An 18483-nucleotide genomic window follows, 5' to 3' on the forward strand; every position below is an offset into this window, starting at 1 on the left:
AAATGTAGAGAACATAGCTTTTAAGTGTTTGCATATCTAGTATAGGTAAATTTTAATAGAGTATTAACATAGAGGGCTTAAAAATAAAATAACTTTGCAATTTTGATATAAGTGTAAATTCTTTTTTTTCTCCCTTTTTTTTTTATTAAGATTTATTTATTTATTACATGTAAGTAACACTGTAGCTGTCTTCAGAAACTCCAGAAGAGGGAGTCAGATCTTGTTACAGACGGTTGTGAGCCACCATGTGGTTGCTGGGATTTGAACTCCGGACCTTTGGAAGAGCAGTCGGGTGCTCTTACTCACTGAGCCATCTCACCAGCCCCGTAAATTCCTTTTAAGATGATGGTTTTTAGCCTGGCTGTTTCATTCTATCACTTCTGTGGTGACTGCTGTTATCTTTTTCATTGTGGCACATTTTACATAATATATTACAAATTGAATCTATAAAAATATAAATTAGATGCTGCTGCTAGACACTTTCTTGGGTACCTTTCTTCAGTCTCTGCTTGGGCACCTTCCTTAGGTTTTTACCCTCATCACTGCGTTTCTTTCTTGTGTGACACTGTGTTGGACCTAAAATGACTCCTCCTCTGAACACAGTAAAAGTAAGCCACTTAGTCAGCTGGAGGCAGAGACAGGCAGATCTCTGAGTTCGAGGCTAGCCTAGTTTACTTAGGGCAGTGATTTTCAACCTTCCTAATGTTGAAACTCTTTAATATAGTTCCTCATGTTGTGGTGTCCCCAAACATAAAATTATTTTCATTACTACTTCATAACTAATTTTGCTACTGTTAGGAATCATACTGTAAGTATATGATATGCAGGATATCTAATATTTGACCCCTGGGAAAAAGTCATTTGACACACACCAGCAAAGGAATCACCACTCCCAGGTTGAGAACTTCTGGCCTAGGGAGTTCTGGGTAGCCAAGGCACATGTAGAGACCCTTTCTCAAAGATAAAAACTTCAGGGCTGGTAAGATGATGGCTCAGCCACTAAGAACACTGGCTGCTCTTCCAGAGGTCCTGAGTTCAAGTCCTAGGAACCACATGGTGGCTCAGGGCTATCTATAAAGGTATTGATGCGCTCTTCTGGCACGTAGGTATACATGAAGACAGCATTCCTACATTAGAAACAAAAACAAAAACCCATTTAAATTAGCCCCTTTAGCTTCCCCCCTAAAGGGGATGATAAATGAAGCTCCAGTTTTTACCCTCTAACTCAGTAGCCTTTCTCTTTGTGTATGTCTTAGGGTGTGTGTGTGTGTGTGTGTGTGTGTTGTGTGTTGTGTGTTGTGTGCTGTGTGCTATAAGGTTAGATAGAACTCAATCCAAGTATTTTATGAAGAGATATTTTTACAATTAAAATTGTTTTTCCTCAAAGGGGTGTCATTACTATAACTTCTAGTCTTCAAATCTTAGACTATAATTTCCTCTGTAAATTACTGATGCCTCACTGGGAATTACAACACTTAAGTGTAATAATAAGCCTTTGTTTTTCTTTGTGCTATTGCTTACTTAGCGTCAGTTTTCAGGATAGTTATAAATTTTCTCTTCTCTAATGTGGTCCCTTTATGCTGGTTGCCATAGAAATATTCCAGAGAAGTGGCAAACTAGGTTAAGGTCAAGAATAATGATTCTTAAGAAGTTACCATGTGGGATAGAATGAGAAGTGATCCAAGAATATTTTTCTTTACATATAATAAAGTTTTGTTTGATTTGATAGTTTTCTCAAAGGCAGCCTAAACCTAACCTAAACTAGAACCTTTGTTTTAGTCCAGTTCAACAGTTAATTAGCCATTGGCTGAAAAATGCTGCTTGCCATCAAAGGTTTATTATCTATAAACAGGTATACTTCTGTCAGGAGAAGAACTTGCTTATAGCAGATACAGTGAATTGTAGTTCCTGTTTTCTCTGAATTAGGGACAAATAAAATAAACCTGTAATTTTATGGTAAGAGATGGTTGTGATATACTTAACATTTCACAGCAGTATAATTTAATGGTTCAGTACAGCTATTGCTGTGCTCATAGAAAAACTGACCAGTGGACATTTTAAAATTATAAATAAACATTTGAGAAACAAAGCTATAAAAAGACAGGCCTTTAATGATTTTAGCAGATTTATTGATTGAAATTTTACAGAAAATATAGTTCACTTAAGTATAGAATTCACCTACTTTAATTTATAGAGCTATGCAACTGTCAGAATTATCTGGTTTTAGATTTCCTGTCACTTAACAAACATTTCCTAATATCAACCACTATTAACTACATAATAGGTTTAAAAGTAACAGCTTAGGAGTTTGGTCTCCTTGAGATATAGTCCTGCCATTTGCTTTGATTACCTCTTTGTTTGAAGCCTTTTAAATTTTAAAATTGGGTAATAACTGTATTACAGCATTGATGACATTTCATCACAATCCCTAATCCTTAGGGGATACTTTTCAAGACCTCCAACAGATACCTTAGATCATAGGTAGAGCAGAGTACACAGTCTTTCCTATGTGGTTCATGCCCTGACCCCTCTTTTACATAACTCATTTTGTACCTTAGTGCCATTTATTGAGAGGTTACTCAACACAAATGAGTACATAATGAGTTCTAGGCCAGTGAGGGCTACATAGGTCAGACAGACCCTGTGTTTTAACATCAAGAGTTTATAATCTATACATAGCTATAATGATGCCTCAGAAGAAGAACTAATTTAGAACAGGTATTTCATCAATTTTAAGTTTGATCTTCCTCTGAATTAGGGATCTGACAACCAAGGTGGCTGTTAAAGTTAGCATATGCAGTATAAATCAGCAGTGGCTCAAAATATATTGAACAAGAATTCCAGAAATAAGTCATAAATTTTAAATTATACTCTATTCTGAGTAACATGATAAAGTCTTGTGCCGTCTGGGAGATGAGTCATCCCTTTGTCCGAGAATCAGGATGTTATTTTAATAATTGTTTTTCATGTGTTTACTGTTGCTTAGCCCAAGTAGAAGAATGTTTATCACATTCATTAAACCATATATCCCATGGTGTGTGTGTGTGTTAAACATGATGTAAACTACAATATTTGATAAGTTTGAATATTTGAAAATGAAGTTAGAGAAAGAAACTTAAAAGAATGAAGTAGAAATTCTTGGATCAGTTTCTACCATTAAGTCAAACTTCTCCAAAGACATGTGTGCTTTGTAGTTTATCATTCCTGAAATACAATATTTAAGAGTGACTTAAAGAGGTTTTTTTTTGCCGGGCGTGGTGGCGCACGCCTTTAATCCCAGCACTCAGGAGGAAGAGGCAGGCGGATTTCTGAGTTCGAGGCCAGACTGGTCTACAAAGTGAGTTCCAGGACAGCCAGGGCTATACAGAGAAACCATGTCTCGAAAAACCAAAAAAAAAAAAAAAAAAAAAAAAGAGTTTTTTTTTTTTTTTTAAATTATCCTTAAATTTAATTAGGGAGAGGGAATACAAGTGGATATAGCTTATGAGTACGGGTACATGTGCATTTGAGCTTTGAGGCCACAGGAGGACTTAAGGTAGCCTGCTCTATCACTTGCTGCCTTATTATTTGAGGTAGGGTCTCTTGTTGAGCCTGGAGGGTTACCAGCAAGCACTATCTATTCTCTGTCTCCACTTTATTTATGTGTGAGTATATATATAAGCACACATGTGTAGAGTTGCCCAGAGAGGCCAGAAGAGGATGTCAGGTCCCTTAAATTGGAATTACTGGTTGTTGTGAGCCTCCCTACTTGAGTACTGAGAATCAAATTCAGATCCTCTGGAAGAGCAGCAATAGCTCTTAACTACTGAACTATCTTCCAGGCACACCCTCAGAGCTTTTTGATTTATGTAATCCAGTATCTATTTTTATTTTTGTTTCCTGAACGTTTTAGGGTGTTTATAAACAACAACAAAAAACAAGCCTATTTCAACATCCTGACATGTCTCCTCTGTGCTTTCCTCTGGCAGTTTCAGATCTTACATAAGTCCAGAATACATTTTTACTTGGTTTTTGTAACTGATGAGAAAGAGGGATATATTTTCATTCTTCATGTGGATGTTCAGTTGTCTCAGCACCATTTGTTGAAAAGATTGTCCTTTCTTCCAGTGGTATTTTTAACATGTTTGTCAGAAGTCAATTGGCTGTAGATTGATGAAATCCTTCCACTCTTTACAACATGAGCAAATACCCTGAGTTTAGGTCTTGTGTTATTTGATCTTTAATTATTTAGAGTGACCACTCTCTTTTTAAATTAAAAAAATATTTTTATGTATGTGGATGTTTTGCCTTCATTTATGACTGTGCCCCAGGTGCATGTCTGGTGCTGGTGGGGACCAAAAGAGGACGTTGAATTCCCTGGATCTAGAATTACAGCCTGTTGTGAGCTCCCATGTGGTTGTGGTCTTCTGGAAGAACAGCAGGTGCTCTCAGCAGTTTCTGCAGCCCCCCCCCCTTTTTTAGCATGTAGAGTGCATGCCATGGTGCACTGAAAAGGCAAGAGAACAACTTGTAGAAATTCTCTCCTTCCACAGTGTGGGTTCCGGGGGCTGAACTCAGGTTCCCAAATCTTGGTAGCAAGCACCAGTACTTACTGAACCCTCTCACCAGTCTTTGTGTCATCTTTTAACCTTTCTTGTTGTCTACTATTGTCACAGGATATCTGATCACTTTGTGAACCCTGAGATTGTGTTATTTGCTGAAAATACCTGTTTGTAGTTGTGTGGCTCTGCCCTTAAGACACATGTCTAATCCCTTTGTCTGGAATACAGATACTCCCTTAGTATACACCTTTAATTTCTCCCCCGCCCCCCAAATGTAGGTCAAGTTTGTTTGTAGAAGGAGGCACCCATATTTGAAAGTGATGTCTAATTGAGTAGCAGACAAAGTGATGAATCTGAAAGATTTGACAGAATAGGTTCTGCCCAAGAAAGGAAAGGGAAGCTACTTAAGAGAGAGCGGTGCAGAGGGGCAGAGTGGAGTTTTACCAGGACAGCTGTACAGAGACAGGTTTTAGAGAGAACAAGCTAGACACAAGTGAAGACAGAATGAGAAGGAATCAGAGTAGAACAAATGGCCAAAATTACTATGATGCCAAGCAGAGCAATCCAGGTGAAGCTGGGAGAAACCAGAGTGAATCAATCAGCTTGGAGAGGAGTTTGATCCAGTATAGCCGAGTTGAACCATTCAGAGTTCAGAAAGAACTAGGGAAGGGATTTTACAGTATTAAATCTCAGAGGCTGAAAACATTCTAGGCCTAGATAAGATTATACAGAGTCTAGAAACTTCCAGGACTAGGCCCAGGTTTAGCAGCTACAGTAAGCCTCTGAGACGACAATACAGGAAAATAAAGGATACTTTCACACCTCTGTATTTTGGTCTTTTTTTCCCCTGGCCTTTCACTAATCTATTTAGTCTCATAAATCACAAATCTGTGGTTATGCATTTTCTTTAACCTAAATTTTAGGAGTTTTTTTTTTATCATATGTTTTAACTTTCATTATAAATATTAGTAGTTTAGTACATAATATCCCACACATCCTTTTCTGAATTTAGAATAGTTCCATCTTATACATGTGCCATCCATGTATAAATGTGCTACAATTTGTAGCCATCAGTTTAACTTTGCGATTGTTGTTTATATCTGTAGCAGAAGGAGACATATAGATATAAGATTTGCTTGCCACTGTAATCCTTAGCACTGGACATAGCAAAGAATAAAAGAGCTAAAATAAAAATGCCTCTTTTTAAAAAGGAAAAGAAAGACAGACCAGGTCTCCTTGTATAATCTTGGCTGGCCTCAAACTTAGATCTGCCTACCTCTTGCCTGTCCGGTGATGAGATTAAAGATGTTAGCCACCTTGCCAATATCTTTCCATCCTATCCACCTCCAACACTTCCTCCTACTTTACCACTTCTCCAACACATATCCTTTCCTTCTTTACATCCTGTTTTCTGAAGTCCAGTTAGTGCTTTCCTGTGTGCACATGTGTGTGGGGCCATCCACAGGAGCATGGACAACCTAATAGAGGTCATGCTTGCAGAGAAAAATGACGAGCCCCCCCCCCATTCCCCCCCCCCCCCCCCACACACACACACTTTGCAGCCATTATTTGCACTTGCCAATAGTGATAGAAGCACAGGAGCCTGTCTTCCATCCATGCTGTGTTGTTGACTTACTTGTTCTGCTGGTCGGTCTTGTACAGGTAACTACAGCTGCTGTGAGTTTATGAGTGCAGCACCCATGCTTTGACCAAAAGACAGTGTTTTACAGTACTCCTCTCTACCCTCTGGCTCTTGGTTCTTTCCACTTACTCTTCCCCAGTGTACCTTAAGCCTTAAGGAGTTGATATAAATATTTTACTTAGAGTTGCACCTGAAAGTCATTTATTCTGTCTAGCTATACTTTCTGGGGGGGGGGGGGACTGATTTAGTTAAGAGACAGAAGAATTGTAAATAACAGCATATAAAATTATTTTTCTCCAATTAATATATTGTATATTTACATGCATAAGGAAACAATGGGAAATGAGGTGTTTTATAGATTTAGAGTGATAATGAGAATTGGAAAGATAAGTAATAAGGTAAGAGGGAGATTATTTTACTATAAACATTTTAAAAACATTTGACTGGCTTGTTACTTGGGAAAAAATTTTAAGAGTATTGATTGATGGCATACTTGCCTAGCATACACAGGTCCTAGGTTCTATCTCCAGTACCATACAGAGAAAACTGTTGTTTGTTGTTCGGGTGGGACTTGTTACTGTCAGAATAGTTACTTCAAGACCATCCTGAATTACATACGCTGGTGGAGGAGGGAAGATTAAAAGAGTATTCATTTCCTCTCTTTAAACTAGAATTTAGGCCTGACAGTTCGATTTGTTAACACAAAATAGCTATGAGGCTTATCACTTTCGAGAATACAGACTGGGGTGCTGGATCTCCAACTTTGTCTGCTATATAGCTTTTGAATGAAGTTACAAGTCAAGCTCCCTGTCTCTTTAATCTCCTATGTGTCTGTAATGGTAAGGATAAGATGGTAAGAGATTAAGATTTTAGCTAGACTATCTTGCTTAATCTCTATCTTAATTAATTGTGTGTGTGTCTCTGTGTCTGTCAGTCTGTCTGTCTTTAAGAGAATGGGGATCTAATTCCAACCTCCTACATACAGACTTTAAAGGTTACACCTTTAGAAAATTAATTCTTCTGGGAAATATGTCCTCCTTTAAAATAGAAGATGGAACTGATTATTTTATCAAAACTGAGTTTATAAAAATGTACGAAGATATAATTTGTAACATTAAAATGATAAGGAAGGTTGTAGAGTCATGATTGACTTCTTTTCAACAGTTTAATTAAAATTAAAAACAGATTATTCTAATTTTTTTCCTTTCTCTGTTTTCCAGGTTATATTTCACACTATGTGCTGACTGTATCTACAGAAGATATTTAAAAAAAAGATAAACTTTTTTCCAAGATTTTGATTCCAGTGGAATCTTTGCTTTAGATTTTTTGTGTGTGTGTGTGCGTGTTAGTGAATTGTAACTCCAGAAGCAATGCCTGTACAAGCTCCACAATGGACGGATTTCCTTTCCTGCCCAATTTGCACTCAGACTTTCGACGAAACAATTCGAAAGCCCATCAGTTTGGGCTGTGGCCATACTGTCTGCAAAATGTGCCTGAATAAACTCCACCGTAAGGCTTGCCCATTTGACCAGACCACTATCAATACGGACATTGAGCTTCTTCCTGTGAACTCAGCATTACTGCAGCTAGTGGGTGCTCAGGTAACTTAATACTGGTTATTGTCTGTAATTGACTGATTTTAGTTATATGTGTCTTTGTGTGGGCATGCTTATTTTAATGTAGATATAGATGGTTGCATACAGCAATATTTATAAATATGTATATACTTGGATTATTAGATTTGGATATTTTCTTGCCTCATTAGCCTCATTAGCCAAGATAATCTTAAGGACACCATAGTCCCAATAGCAGCATACATGCCTTTTGTTTAAATATTGGTTTCTAATACAATATTTAATAACAGGAAGCAGAACTCTTGGGAGGGATGGTCAATTCAAGGGCTAAGACAGCAAGTCCTTAAAATGAGCATGGAGTGTCTTGTGCAAGTATTCTAACAAAGTGGGACTATGTCAAAAGCATACCAGAGCTGGTTGAAAGAGCTCCCGGTGGCCAGAGCTAGAAGGGTTTGAGCAAAATAAATGGGTATGTTACTGAATTATAACAGTAGGAAAAGAAGTCAAAGACTTTATGTAGATAAAATGGAAATGGAAAACACAAAGATACAGCTATAGTTTTTAAGTTTTCATAGTTCTATTTTATTTCTTGCGCCTCTGATTTTATTTTATTTAGGAAATTTAAAGTCATTGTCCTAGAGCCCATTATGTTTATGCCAGTCTTTGAACCCAGGTTTCTTCTAAGTTTGAGTCAGTTTGCATAGTCTATAGAGAAAGAAAGGCAAAGAGCACTGTTTTACCTGAGGGGAGTCATTACTTACTGATTTTTTTCCTTTCTTAGCTTTTAAAAGGTTTTATTTTTACTGGATATTGTGGTATGTGCCTTTATTAACAGCACTGGGTAGAAGACAGGCAGACATTTCTTGAATTCAGGCCAGCAGTGTTACAATAGTGAGATCTTGTCTCCAAAAGAAAGAAGAAAAAAAAGGGCATTTTTTTTAAATGTAACTGTGTACCCCATGTGTCCAGGTACCCTTGGAAGCCAGAAGAGGGTATTGGATCCCCTGAAATCACAGTTAAAGGCAGTTGTGAGCTACCTGATATGGGTGCAGGGGAATTGAGCTTGTGTCTTCCAGAAGAGCAGCAAGTGCTCTTAACTGCTGAGCTGTCTCCCTAACCCTTAAGAAGTTATTAAATACATCTTAATGTATTTGGGAAGTGGATGCCCATGTAACCACCATTTTGATATAACTACAACTGTTATCTAAAGCAGAGATAAGGACTGCATAGCATGTTCACAAGTACAGTGGTGTTTGAAAAAAAAAGGGGAGGAAGCAGGAAATAAAACATGGTAAGAGATGATAAAGAAGAAGGATGAAGAAGAGGAGGAAGAAGAAAAGAAGGAGGAGAAGGAAGAAGAGGAGGAAGAGGAGGAGGAAGAAGAAGAAGAACAACAACAACAGTTTTTTCCCAACTGCATGTGCACAATTCAGGCATGATAAAGACTTAAGGAACAGCCATAACCAATAGAATTCTGAAATTAAATTTTAAATCATGTATTTTAAATTTAAAAAGGAAAGAAAACTAATCATACAAGAAGGAAGAATAAATTAGAGACTCTTCAGGTTTTCTGTAAGTGTAAAATTACACCCCCCACGACCACCACCACTACCACCAGTGTGATTTTTCAATTAACTACTGCTGTGTTAAATTCTGGAGTTGTGGTTTTTACCTGTGTGATAATGTGGTGAATAATTCTTGTGGGTTTTTTGTTTTGTTTTGAGTGTGTTTTCTTTTTGATTACACCTCTCTTCTTACTATTATATTTTTGTTTGTTTATTGAATGATTGTTGGGGAGGGGAGCACATAGAGGACAGAGACAAAGAATCACTTTCTCTTTCCACCATGTGGGTCCTGGAAATTGTGCTCAGGTCAGACTTGGTGGGTGGCAAGCACTTTCACCCTTTGGCCCGTCTCGATGGCCGTCTCAGATTATATCTCTTAACTTTATCACTGAAAGTGATATCATCTGAAAAATATTTAATCTCTGGCTTCACCACCTGCTCATTTAAGTACCACGTGTGCTCATTTCTATGACTGAAGAGCAGTTTTGATGGATAACCTACACCAAATACACATATTTATGTTAGAGAAATCCAGCAAATGCTTTCGCAGTCAGGTGAACTGGATCAATGTGACCAGAAGTAAGTCATATTGATAGGGAATCTTTAGCATGCTACGATGAAAAGGGTATTTTTTCTCTCTCTGGACTTACTGCCAAACATATCTAACTCCAGTCTCCTTGTGAGAAAAATGAGATCCCATCAAAAGTCAGTATACAACACGTATCCCCAGTAGTCTTTAAAACCTCCAATCATCAAAACCCAAAAGGAACCTTATAAAGAGTGACACACAATCAAGTATTCTGGATGAGCTGCTGGAACACGGGAAGGCTGTTAGGCAAAAGTAAGGCATTCTGAGTAAAATCAGAGTTTTTAACTATAATGCGCTAAATTACTATAGCCAGATTGGCATATTAATATCAAAGAGAACGTTATAATGAGAATGAGGTGTGGGATAGTAGGAGTTCTCTGAACTGTCTTTGTCATTTTCTGTAAATTTAAAATGCTTCTGTGAAACTGCTTTTGTTTTGTTTGTTTGTTTGGTTGGTTTGGTTTGTTTTTAACCAGGAAAAAAATGATTAATCCTACCGCTAATCAGGAAAATAGAGATTTAGATAACAGCAGGGTTTGTTTTTGTTTCTGTTTCTGTTTTTTTTGTTTTGTTTTGGTTTTGTTTGTTTGTTTTTGATCTTCCCACAAACCAGTGTCTGAATGGTGGTCCCATGTGGTCATGCAGGGCTCTTGCATGTGCTAGGGAGGGTGCAATCTGTCAGGCTCTGGAAAATGCGTACAACCCTGTAGCTATAGTGGCTGCACTTACAGGTTATCAAACCAGATAGTTTTAACACATACATACAGGGGGCACCTGCAGAGGAATATCACTACAGTCTCTAAAAGCAACAAGTTAAAAATAGCCTAAACATCAGAACTGATTCACTGTGTTGTCTATACCAGAGAGTTATTAGACATTTACAGATATCACCACAAATCTATTGCAAAAACAAAGTTTTTTTTTTTTTTTTTTTTTTTTGGTTTTTCGAGACAGGACTTTTCTGTGTAGCCTTGGCTGTCCTGGAACTCACTCTGTAGACCAGGTTGGCCTCGAACTCAGAAATCCGCCTGCCTCTGCCTCCCAAGTGCTGGGATTAAAGGCGTGCGCCACCACCACCCGGCAAAGATTTTTTTTCTTAAAACAGGATCTTATGTATCCTAAGCCGGTCTCAAACTCACTGTGTAACTGGCCTTGAACTCCTGATCCTCTTGGTTATGGGTTTGTGCCACCATGCCTGGCTTATGTGGTGCTAAGGATTAAATCTGTGTCTTTGTGCATATGAAGAAAATACTCTTATCAATTGAGCCATCCCAGCCCTCAGATCAGTTTTAATAGCCAATGACAGTTTGGGAGGCAGAGTCTGTATGTTTGAGGTCAGCGTGGTCTACATAGTTCCAGAACAACCAGAATTACATAGTGAAACTTGTCTCAAAAACAAAACAAACAACTAAAAATTCCAGTAACAAAGTCTAGCATCCCAGTAATTTCTGTAAATTAGCACACACGATTGGATATTCAAGGATATGTTACTATGTGTACAGAAAATAGGAAGAATCCAGGGGAACTCACAATATCACCTCCAGAAGGCACTTAGCAAGAAACACAGACAAATGACATCCTTTCTTCCAAACTGTCTTAAGTTCATACTGATAGTGTTTTCATTAGCGCCTCCCACAGGGCATTGTGGTTGAGAACATTTCTTAGGCTTCAACCTTTTATAAAAATATCTTCCCAGGTGTAAATGTTGTAACTCAAACTACTCAATCTTGAGTTTACCTTTATATTTGAATAATACATTTGGCTCTGAAAACACAGGTTTTCCTTAGAAAATACTGATTTGGATGACAATTTGAGGGTCTATTGGCTGTTCTATTTCTATGTTCAAGCTCCCTCTAGTGGCCCAAAGTAACCCCTACCCCTTAAATTATTAAATTCCTTTCTCCTACTTGGTACCGCACACAACACGCACACACAAGCTTCTTGAAAAGCAAAGGCTTGCAAGCAGTCCATTAAGTTTTACAGATTAGGACTGGAGAGTTCTTGCTGCTGAACTGATTTCCCAGCTCCCACACCAGGCAGCTCTTTTTCACAGTCACCAGTAATTCCAGCTACAAAGGGCCCAGTGCCCTCATCTGGCATGCATACTCACATGCAGTCACATACACGAAAGGAAAAACAAAATTTAAGTCTTTAAAAAAATTAACTTATTCATTTCAGTGTGTAATGCTTGTTTGTTCTTTAGCTTTAAATGTTTAAATTACATACAGTTTAATCCAAGATACTTAGCTTTGGTATTGTGTACAATATCAAGTGTTTTTAGCTTTGCTTTTGCCAATTGCATGCCTCAGTTTGAGTAGTCTGCATTCTATTTCATCGGTGATTCTAACCTATTCATCCTGTATGCCATCTCTGAGATTGGGTTGGGTTGTCAAAGGATTAAGTGCATCTACCCCTAGCCTATCTTAAAACATTTCTCTTTTCCTTTTTTGGGGAATGGGGTAGGGTATTGTTTTGAGACAGGGTTTCTCTGCATAGTCTTGGCTGTCCTGGAACTCACTCTGTAGATCAGGCTGGCCTTAAACTCAGAGATTCTACTGCCTTTGCCTCCCAGCTGCTGGGTTAAAGTTGTGTGGTACCACTCCCCAGTTCAAACATTTCTTATATACATACACACTTTTATTATTAGTTAAACAGGGCTGGAGAGATGGCTTGGTGGCTAAGAGAACTTGCTACTTCTGCAGAGGACCCAGAGTTCTGAGTGCTCATATAAGTCACTTAAAACCTTCTACAGCCGGGCCGTGGTGGAGCACGCCTTTAATCCCAGCATTTGGGAGGCAGAGACAGGCAGATTTCTGAGTTCGAGGCCTGCCTGGTCTACAGAGTGAGTTCCAGGACAGCCGGGGCTATACAGAGAAACCCTGTCTCAAAAAACAAAACAAACAAAAAACAAAAACAAAACAAAACAAAAAAAACTCTTCTACAACTGTATTTCCTAGAGATCCAACACCAGCGTCTTGCTTCCTTGGACACTAGGCATGCTAATAGTGCACTTTCTATGCATGGAGGCAAAACACTCATACAGATAAAATAAATCAGTGTTGGAGAGATGGCTCTTTAAATTTTTAAGCATATATGTAAGTGCCTCCAAATTCTAGAAGAGGGTGTGCAGTAACGTGCCCCCCACCCCCCCGTGCGCGCACTAGCCTCCTGCACACAGTTTACATGCTTAGTATTAGCTGTTAATTTTTTTAAACATGTATTTTATTTATATGAGTACACTGTAGCTGTCTTCAGATACACCAGAAGATGGCATCAGATCCCATCTGATGGGATGGTTGTGAGCCACCATGTGGTTGCTGGGAATTCAGGACCTCTCTCTGGAAGAGTAGTCAGTGCTCTTAACTACTAAGCCATCGCTTCAGCCCCCAGCTGTTAAATTTTTATTCGTTAACAGTCTTTCAGAAGATGGGGTTGGGGTGGGGGTGTATATTGAGTGGATGAGAACAGAATAAGTTCTTTGCATTGACTCTGAACCAGATAGGAAGTAGCAAATTAAATGTACAAGATATTGACAATATTACTATTAATAACACAAAATGTAAAAGTTCTGGACTAGATAATCACAAGTCTAATGGGGAACTGTTTAAGAACTAGAAAATATTTTTTTGTGACATAAAGTTGAAAATGCTGAGCCTTTGGTTCTTTAGAATCATAGTTGAGTGAGCGGCAGGTATGACAAATGTGTGGCTCCTACCTTCAACTAGACTTGTCCTGTGACCTAAACAGGAAAGCCCAGAAATAGTGCAGGGAGCCTTGGCCACCAAGGGCAGAAGCACATCAAACTCCCACAGATAGAACAGAGAAAGCCTTTCCATGAAACATGACTCTTTTCTAACTCCACTCGTGACTAGCCTAAAATTTGGTTTCTTGTTTATATACCTCTGGCTGTTGCCACAATTCCATAACAACTTTTTTCTTAACTATTGTTTGCTCCTGCCAGCTTTGGTGGCACACATGCCTTTAGTCCTAGCACTATGTGAATTTATGACAGAACAACCTTAGTCTTCTAGGAAGTTGAAATATAAACCAGAGTGAGGTGGCAGGAGGGAGCAAATGGCAGAAAGAGGGATGTTGAGGGAAGGGAAAGCAGATTGTTTTGTGTATGTTTGAGATAGGGTCTATGTAGCCTTGGTTGCCCTGGAATTTACTATGTAGACTAGACTGGCCTTGAACTCAGATGTCTGCCTACTTCTGCCTCCTGAGTGTGCTGGGATTAAAGCTATATGCCACCACACTGACTGAGAGAGAATATAAGAGAAAATATTTTAAATATTTTCACCACAAAGTATCTGAAATGAAAATTTTCTTAATTAGCCTAGTTTAACTATTGCAAATTATAAGCTTATATCATCAGGGAGTCACATTGTACTTAATAAACATTTATGGCCAACACTCAAACATTTCAGTGTGCTCGCATCGGCAGCACATATACTAAAACATTTCATTAATTTTGAAAAATCTACATTGAGGCACTACTTTGTACCCAATGCCATGGTTCTATAAGAAAGGGAAAGCGGGGCATGGTGGCATACACCTGTAATCCAACCACGTGAAAGGCTGAGGCTCAAGGATCCTTGTGAGTTCCCAAGTTGTTTAGACCCTACCTCAAAATAAAAAAGTGGGTGATATGTGGTAAGTATATTAAATGGTATGTAAGCAGGTTACCTGTTGGAGCCCACATAAGTACCATGAGTTATATTCAAATAATGAAATCATAATTAGCAATTAAAATAAATGAAATATTGAGGACTAAGAAAGTAGCTCAGCTGGTCAAGCATTTTCCTTACATGCATGGAATCTTTAATCCCCAGAATCCAGATAGAAGTGGGTATGGAAGCTAGAGATATGACCCCATGATTAAAAGCACTAACTGATCTCCCTGAAAACCCAAGTTTGAGTCCCAGCACCCACATGGCAGCTCACAACCTTCTGTAACTTACATGTGTGGTACACAGACATGTGCAGGCAAAACACCAATTCATATCAAATAAATATTACAAAGAGATATGTGTTGGCACACTTACATTGTCAAGGCTGAGGATCCCTGGGATCTCCAAGATCCTAGGCTAGCCAGCCTAGCCTACTTGGCAAGTTCTAGGCCAGTGAAAACCCTTTCTCTAGGTATGTGAGAAACAACCACTGAAATTTTCCTCTAGTTTCTGTACATACTCACCAAAAAGAAAGTGGGTACATACCACACTTTTAATCCCTATACTTCAAATGGGTCTGGCATAAGTTCCAAGTCAGCCAGGGCTGCACAGTTGAGCGAGACCCTGTCTCGGGGTAATAAAGGGATAAGGTTCTTTTTGGGGGGAGGGGGCAGAGTGATGAAGAAAATTTTCAATTTAGTTGCTATAGTTATTCAACTGTAAATTTACTAATACTGTAGATCATTGAATTATATATGCAATCTAGTTAATTATATAGTATTTGAATTCTTTTAATAAGGCTTTTATGGAAATAATAATGGATAATATATGCAAGTAAAAGTTTGAAAACATTTAGCAAATTTAGTAGTTTTAATGTTGTAAGCACCTATACTATAAGTGGGTAAGTTGTACTCAGCAAAATGTTTAATATAAATAAGTGGAACATTCAAATATTTCTTTTGTTCTCCAGATCCCTGAGCAACAGCCCATTACTTTGTGTAGTGGGGTTGAAGATACAAAGCATTATGAGGAAGCCAAGAAATGTGTAGAAGAATTAGCATTGTACCTGAAGCCACTCAGCAGTGCGAGAGGTAAATGTAGTTATAAAACCCATGCTAAACAAGTAGCTGTTTGCTAATTTGTTTTTTGAGACAGGATTTCACTATGTAGCCCTGGTTGGCCCAGAACTCTATGTAGACCAGGCTGGCCTCATTCACAGAGATCTACCTGCCTCTACTTTCAAGTGCTAGAATTAAAGGTGTGCCCCATTCATACTTGGCTGAATACCTGTTATAGATACTTGTAGTACCAAAATAATTGAGCTACAAATGAATACAAATGTATGAAACCTTTTTCTCTGTCTCGTCCCTTTCTCTCTCTTCTCTTCCATTTCTACTTTTTCCCCTACTTAGTTTTCAGTGCTAGGCAAGTGTTCTACTACTATACAGTAGTAGATTTAGGATTTATATAGTACTACTATCTATGCAGCTTGTCCTAGTGAATGCTAATAGAATTTATTCATTATAAGCTGTACTGGCTAGCTTTGTGTCAATTTGACACAGGCTGAGTTATCACAGAGAAAGGAGCTTCAGTTGAGGAAATGCCTCCATGAGATACAACTGTAAGGCGTTTTCTCAATTAGTGATCAAGGCGGGAGGTCCCTTTGTGGGTAGTGCCATCTCTGGGCTGGTAGTCTTGGGTTCTTTAAGAAAGCAAGCTGAGCAAGCCAGTAAGAAACACCCCTCCATGGCCCCTGCATCAGCTCCTGCTTCCTGATCTGCTTAAGTTCCAGTCCTGACTTTTTTTTGGTGATAACAGCTGTGTGGAAATGTAAGCTGAATAAGCCCTTTCCTCCCCAACTTGCTTCTTGGTCGTGATGTTTGTGCAGGAATAGAAACCCTAAGACATAAGCCAAACCTACTTCATGCTGGATAATATAGTAAACCACATCATATAAAGTAGTACTAAGTCCAGAGTGTGTGTGGTGTTGAAAATATAAATAGCTATAGAAATGCTTACATGATTTAGAAGGGCTTTCCTTTTTTTTTTTTTTTTTTTTTTTGGACAGTTTTGGTTTGGTTTGGTTTGGTTTTTTTTCCTTTGAAGACGGGGTCTCATTTAGCCCAGGTTGGCTTTTAAGTTGCTTTATGGCCAAGGATAGCTTTGAACTTCTGATCATCTTGTCTCTACAAGGTAGAGACGTTTGGGAAGTGTTGCGAATTAAGCCAGGGGTTATGCATTCTAGCAGCTGTATCCCCGCTCTTATTTGATAAACTGATTCTTTGTCTAGTTTAGGTTGTATTTGTAGAAAACGGTAAGAAAATGGAAGTTGTTGTTACCGTCCAGAAAGAGCCTGCTATTAACTATTTGTAAGATAAACCAGTAATAATATGCCAGAACTATTAGAACAACAGTATTTGGGTCTTGGATTAATTGCTGTTTTCTGTCAGTTTTTCTTCTATGATTAAAATGAGTAATAGTGTTCTGAATGCCATAATGAGTGATATTTATCTATATATGTTTGCTTTACTTTTTAAATGTTATTGTTATATGGTTTTATTTACCTAATTACTTGTTTGTTAATTTTGATGTTTTGAGACAAGGTTTCTCTGTGTTGCTCTGACTGCCCTGGAACTCACTCTGTAGACCAGGCTGGCCTTGAACTCAGAGATCTAGCTACCCTTGCCTCTCAAGTGCTAGGTGTGGATATCCAAACTGTTGGTTTATTATTTACTTTAAATATGCTAATGAGACCGAGAACTAGCCCATAAAGAAGCCACTCCAGAGGAAGTGCTCCTGGATCATAAAATTGCACTGTAAACCTAGAAATAGCTTCCTTGTTCTCTCCTCCAGGTGTGGGTCTAAATAGCACTACTCAGAGTGTTCTGAGTCGCCCAATGCAGAGGAAACTTGTGACTCTGGTTCATTGCCAGCTAGTGGAAGAAGAAGGCAGGATCCGTGCTATGAGGGCTGCTCGATCTTTAGGTGAACGCACAGTTACAGAGCTCATTCTCCAGCACCAGAATCCTCAGCAACTCTCTTCTAATCTCTGGGCAGCAGTCAGAGCTAGGGGCTGCCAGTTCCTTGGACCAGGTATGTAATTAAAGTTTGTTGCTTTGGCTGCTTACTTACTCTTGCTGGGTATTCTAAAAGTATAGAGAAAAATCCTTAGAAATATACAAACCCTCATCTTTTGTTAAATTCTGTTTCAAGCATTGTTCTACTTGACAACCTTGGCTTCATACTTTTTCAGAGAATTCACAGTCTTTTCTCTTGATGACCAAAGTTTATTCCTTTTATTAGTCATTAAAAGTGTTTTTCTCTGTATTAATTATTTATCGACTTAATATATGACAGAATTGCCCACAAATATGGCTTTAAAATGTAATTATAAATATGTTATATTGTTTGGGGTTTTGTTGTTATTGTTGGTTTGGTTTTGGTTTGTTTGTCTGTCTGTTTTTGAAACAGGGTTTTGTTGTGTAGCCCTGGCTATCCTGGAATTCAATCTGTACATCAGGCTGGCCTCTAGTTCAGAGTGCTGGGATTAAAGATGTGCACTACCATGTCTGGTTCATGGTATTGCTTGTTAATGGCATAGTATTATGTTGCTCTTCAGACAATGTGTTTAGTTCATCTTTGTTCACCATACATTTTGATTGTACCATTTTTCCTAGCGATGCAGGAGGAAGCTCTGAAGCTGGTCTTGCTGGCCTTAGAAGATGGTTCTGCATTGTCTCGGAAAGTGTTGGTTCTCTTCGTGGTGCAAAGACTGGAGCCACGTTTTCCTCAAGCCTCTAAAACCAGCATTGGGCATGTTGTTCAGCTCCTCTACAGAGCCTCCTGCTTCAAGGTATGAACCTAAACTCTAGTTCAGCTTAAAACATGTCTAGTTAAGTTTG

At 38.5% G+C, this 18483-nt stretch overlaps 1 protein-coding gene across 1 annotated transcript in view; it reads left to right on the forward strand.

Moving 5' to 3' along the window:
* Rc3h1 (RING CCCH (C3H) domains 1) overlaps positions 1 to 18483 on the forward strand; it is a 68566-nt gene that overhangs the window by 16150 nt on the left and 33933 nt on the right. The window contains exons 2-5 of the mRNA NM_001024952.2: positions 7404 to 7784; positions 15552 to 15672; positions 17435 to 17674; positions 18259 to 18434. Coding sequence (NP_001020123.1) covers positions 7554 to 7784; positions 15552 to 15672; positions 17435 to 17674; positions 18259 to 18434 — 768 coding nt within the window. The 5' untranslated portion in view covers positions 7404 to 7553. The remainder of the gene's footprint in view (positions 1 to 7403; positions 7785 to 15551; positions 15673 to 17434; positions 17675 to 18258; positions 18435 to 18483) is intronic.

The sequence above is a fragment of the Mus musculus genome, chromosome 1 (genome assembly GCF_000001635.26).
Source record: "Mus musculus strain C57BL/6J chromosome 1, GRCm38.p6 C57BL/6J".
Lineage (NCBI taxonomy): Eukaryota > Metazoa > Chordata > Mammalia > Rodentia > Muridae > Mus > Mus musculus.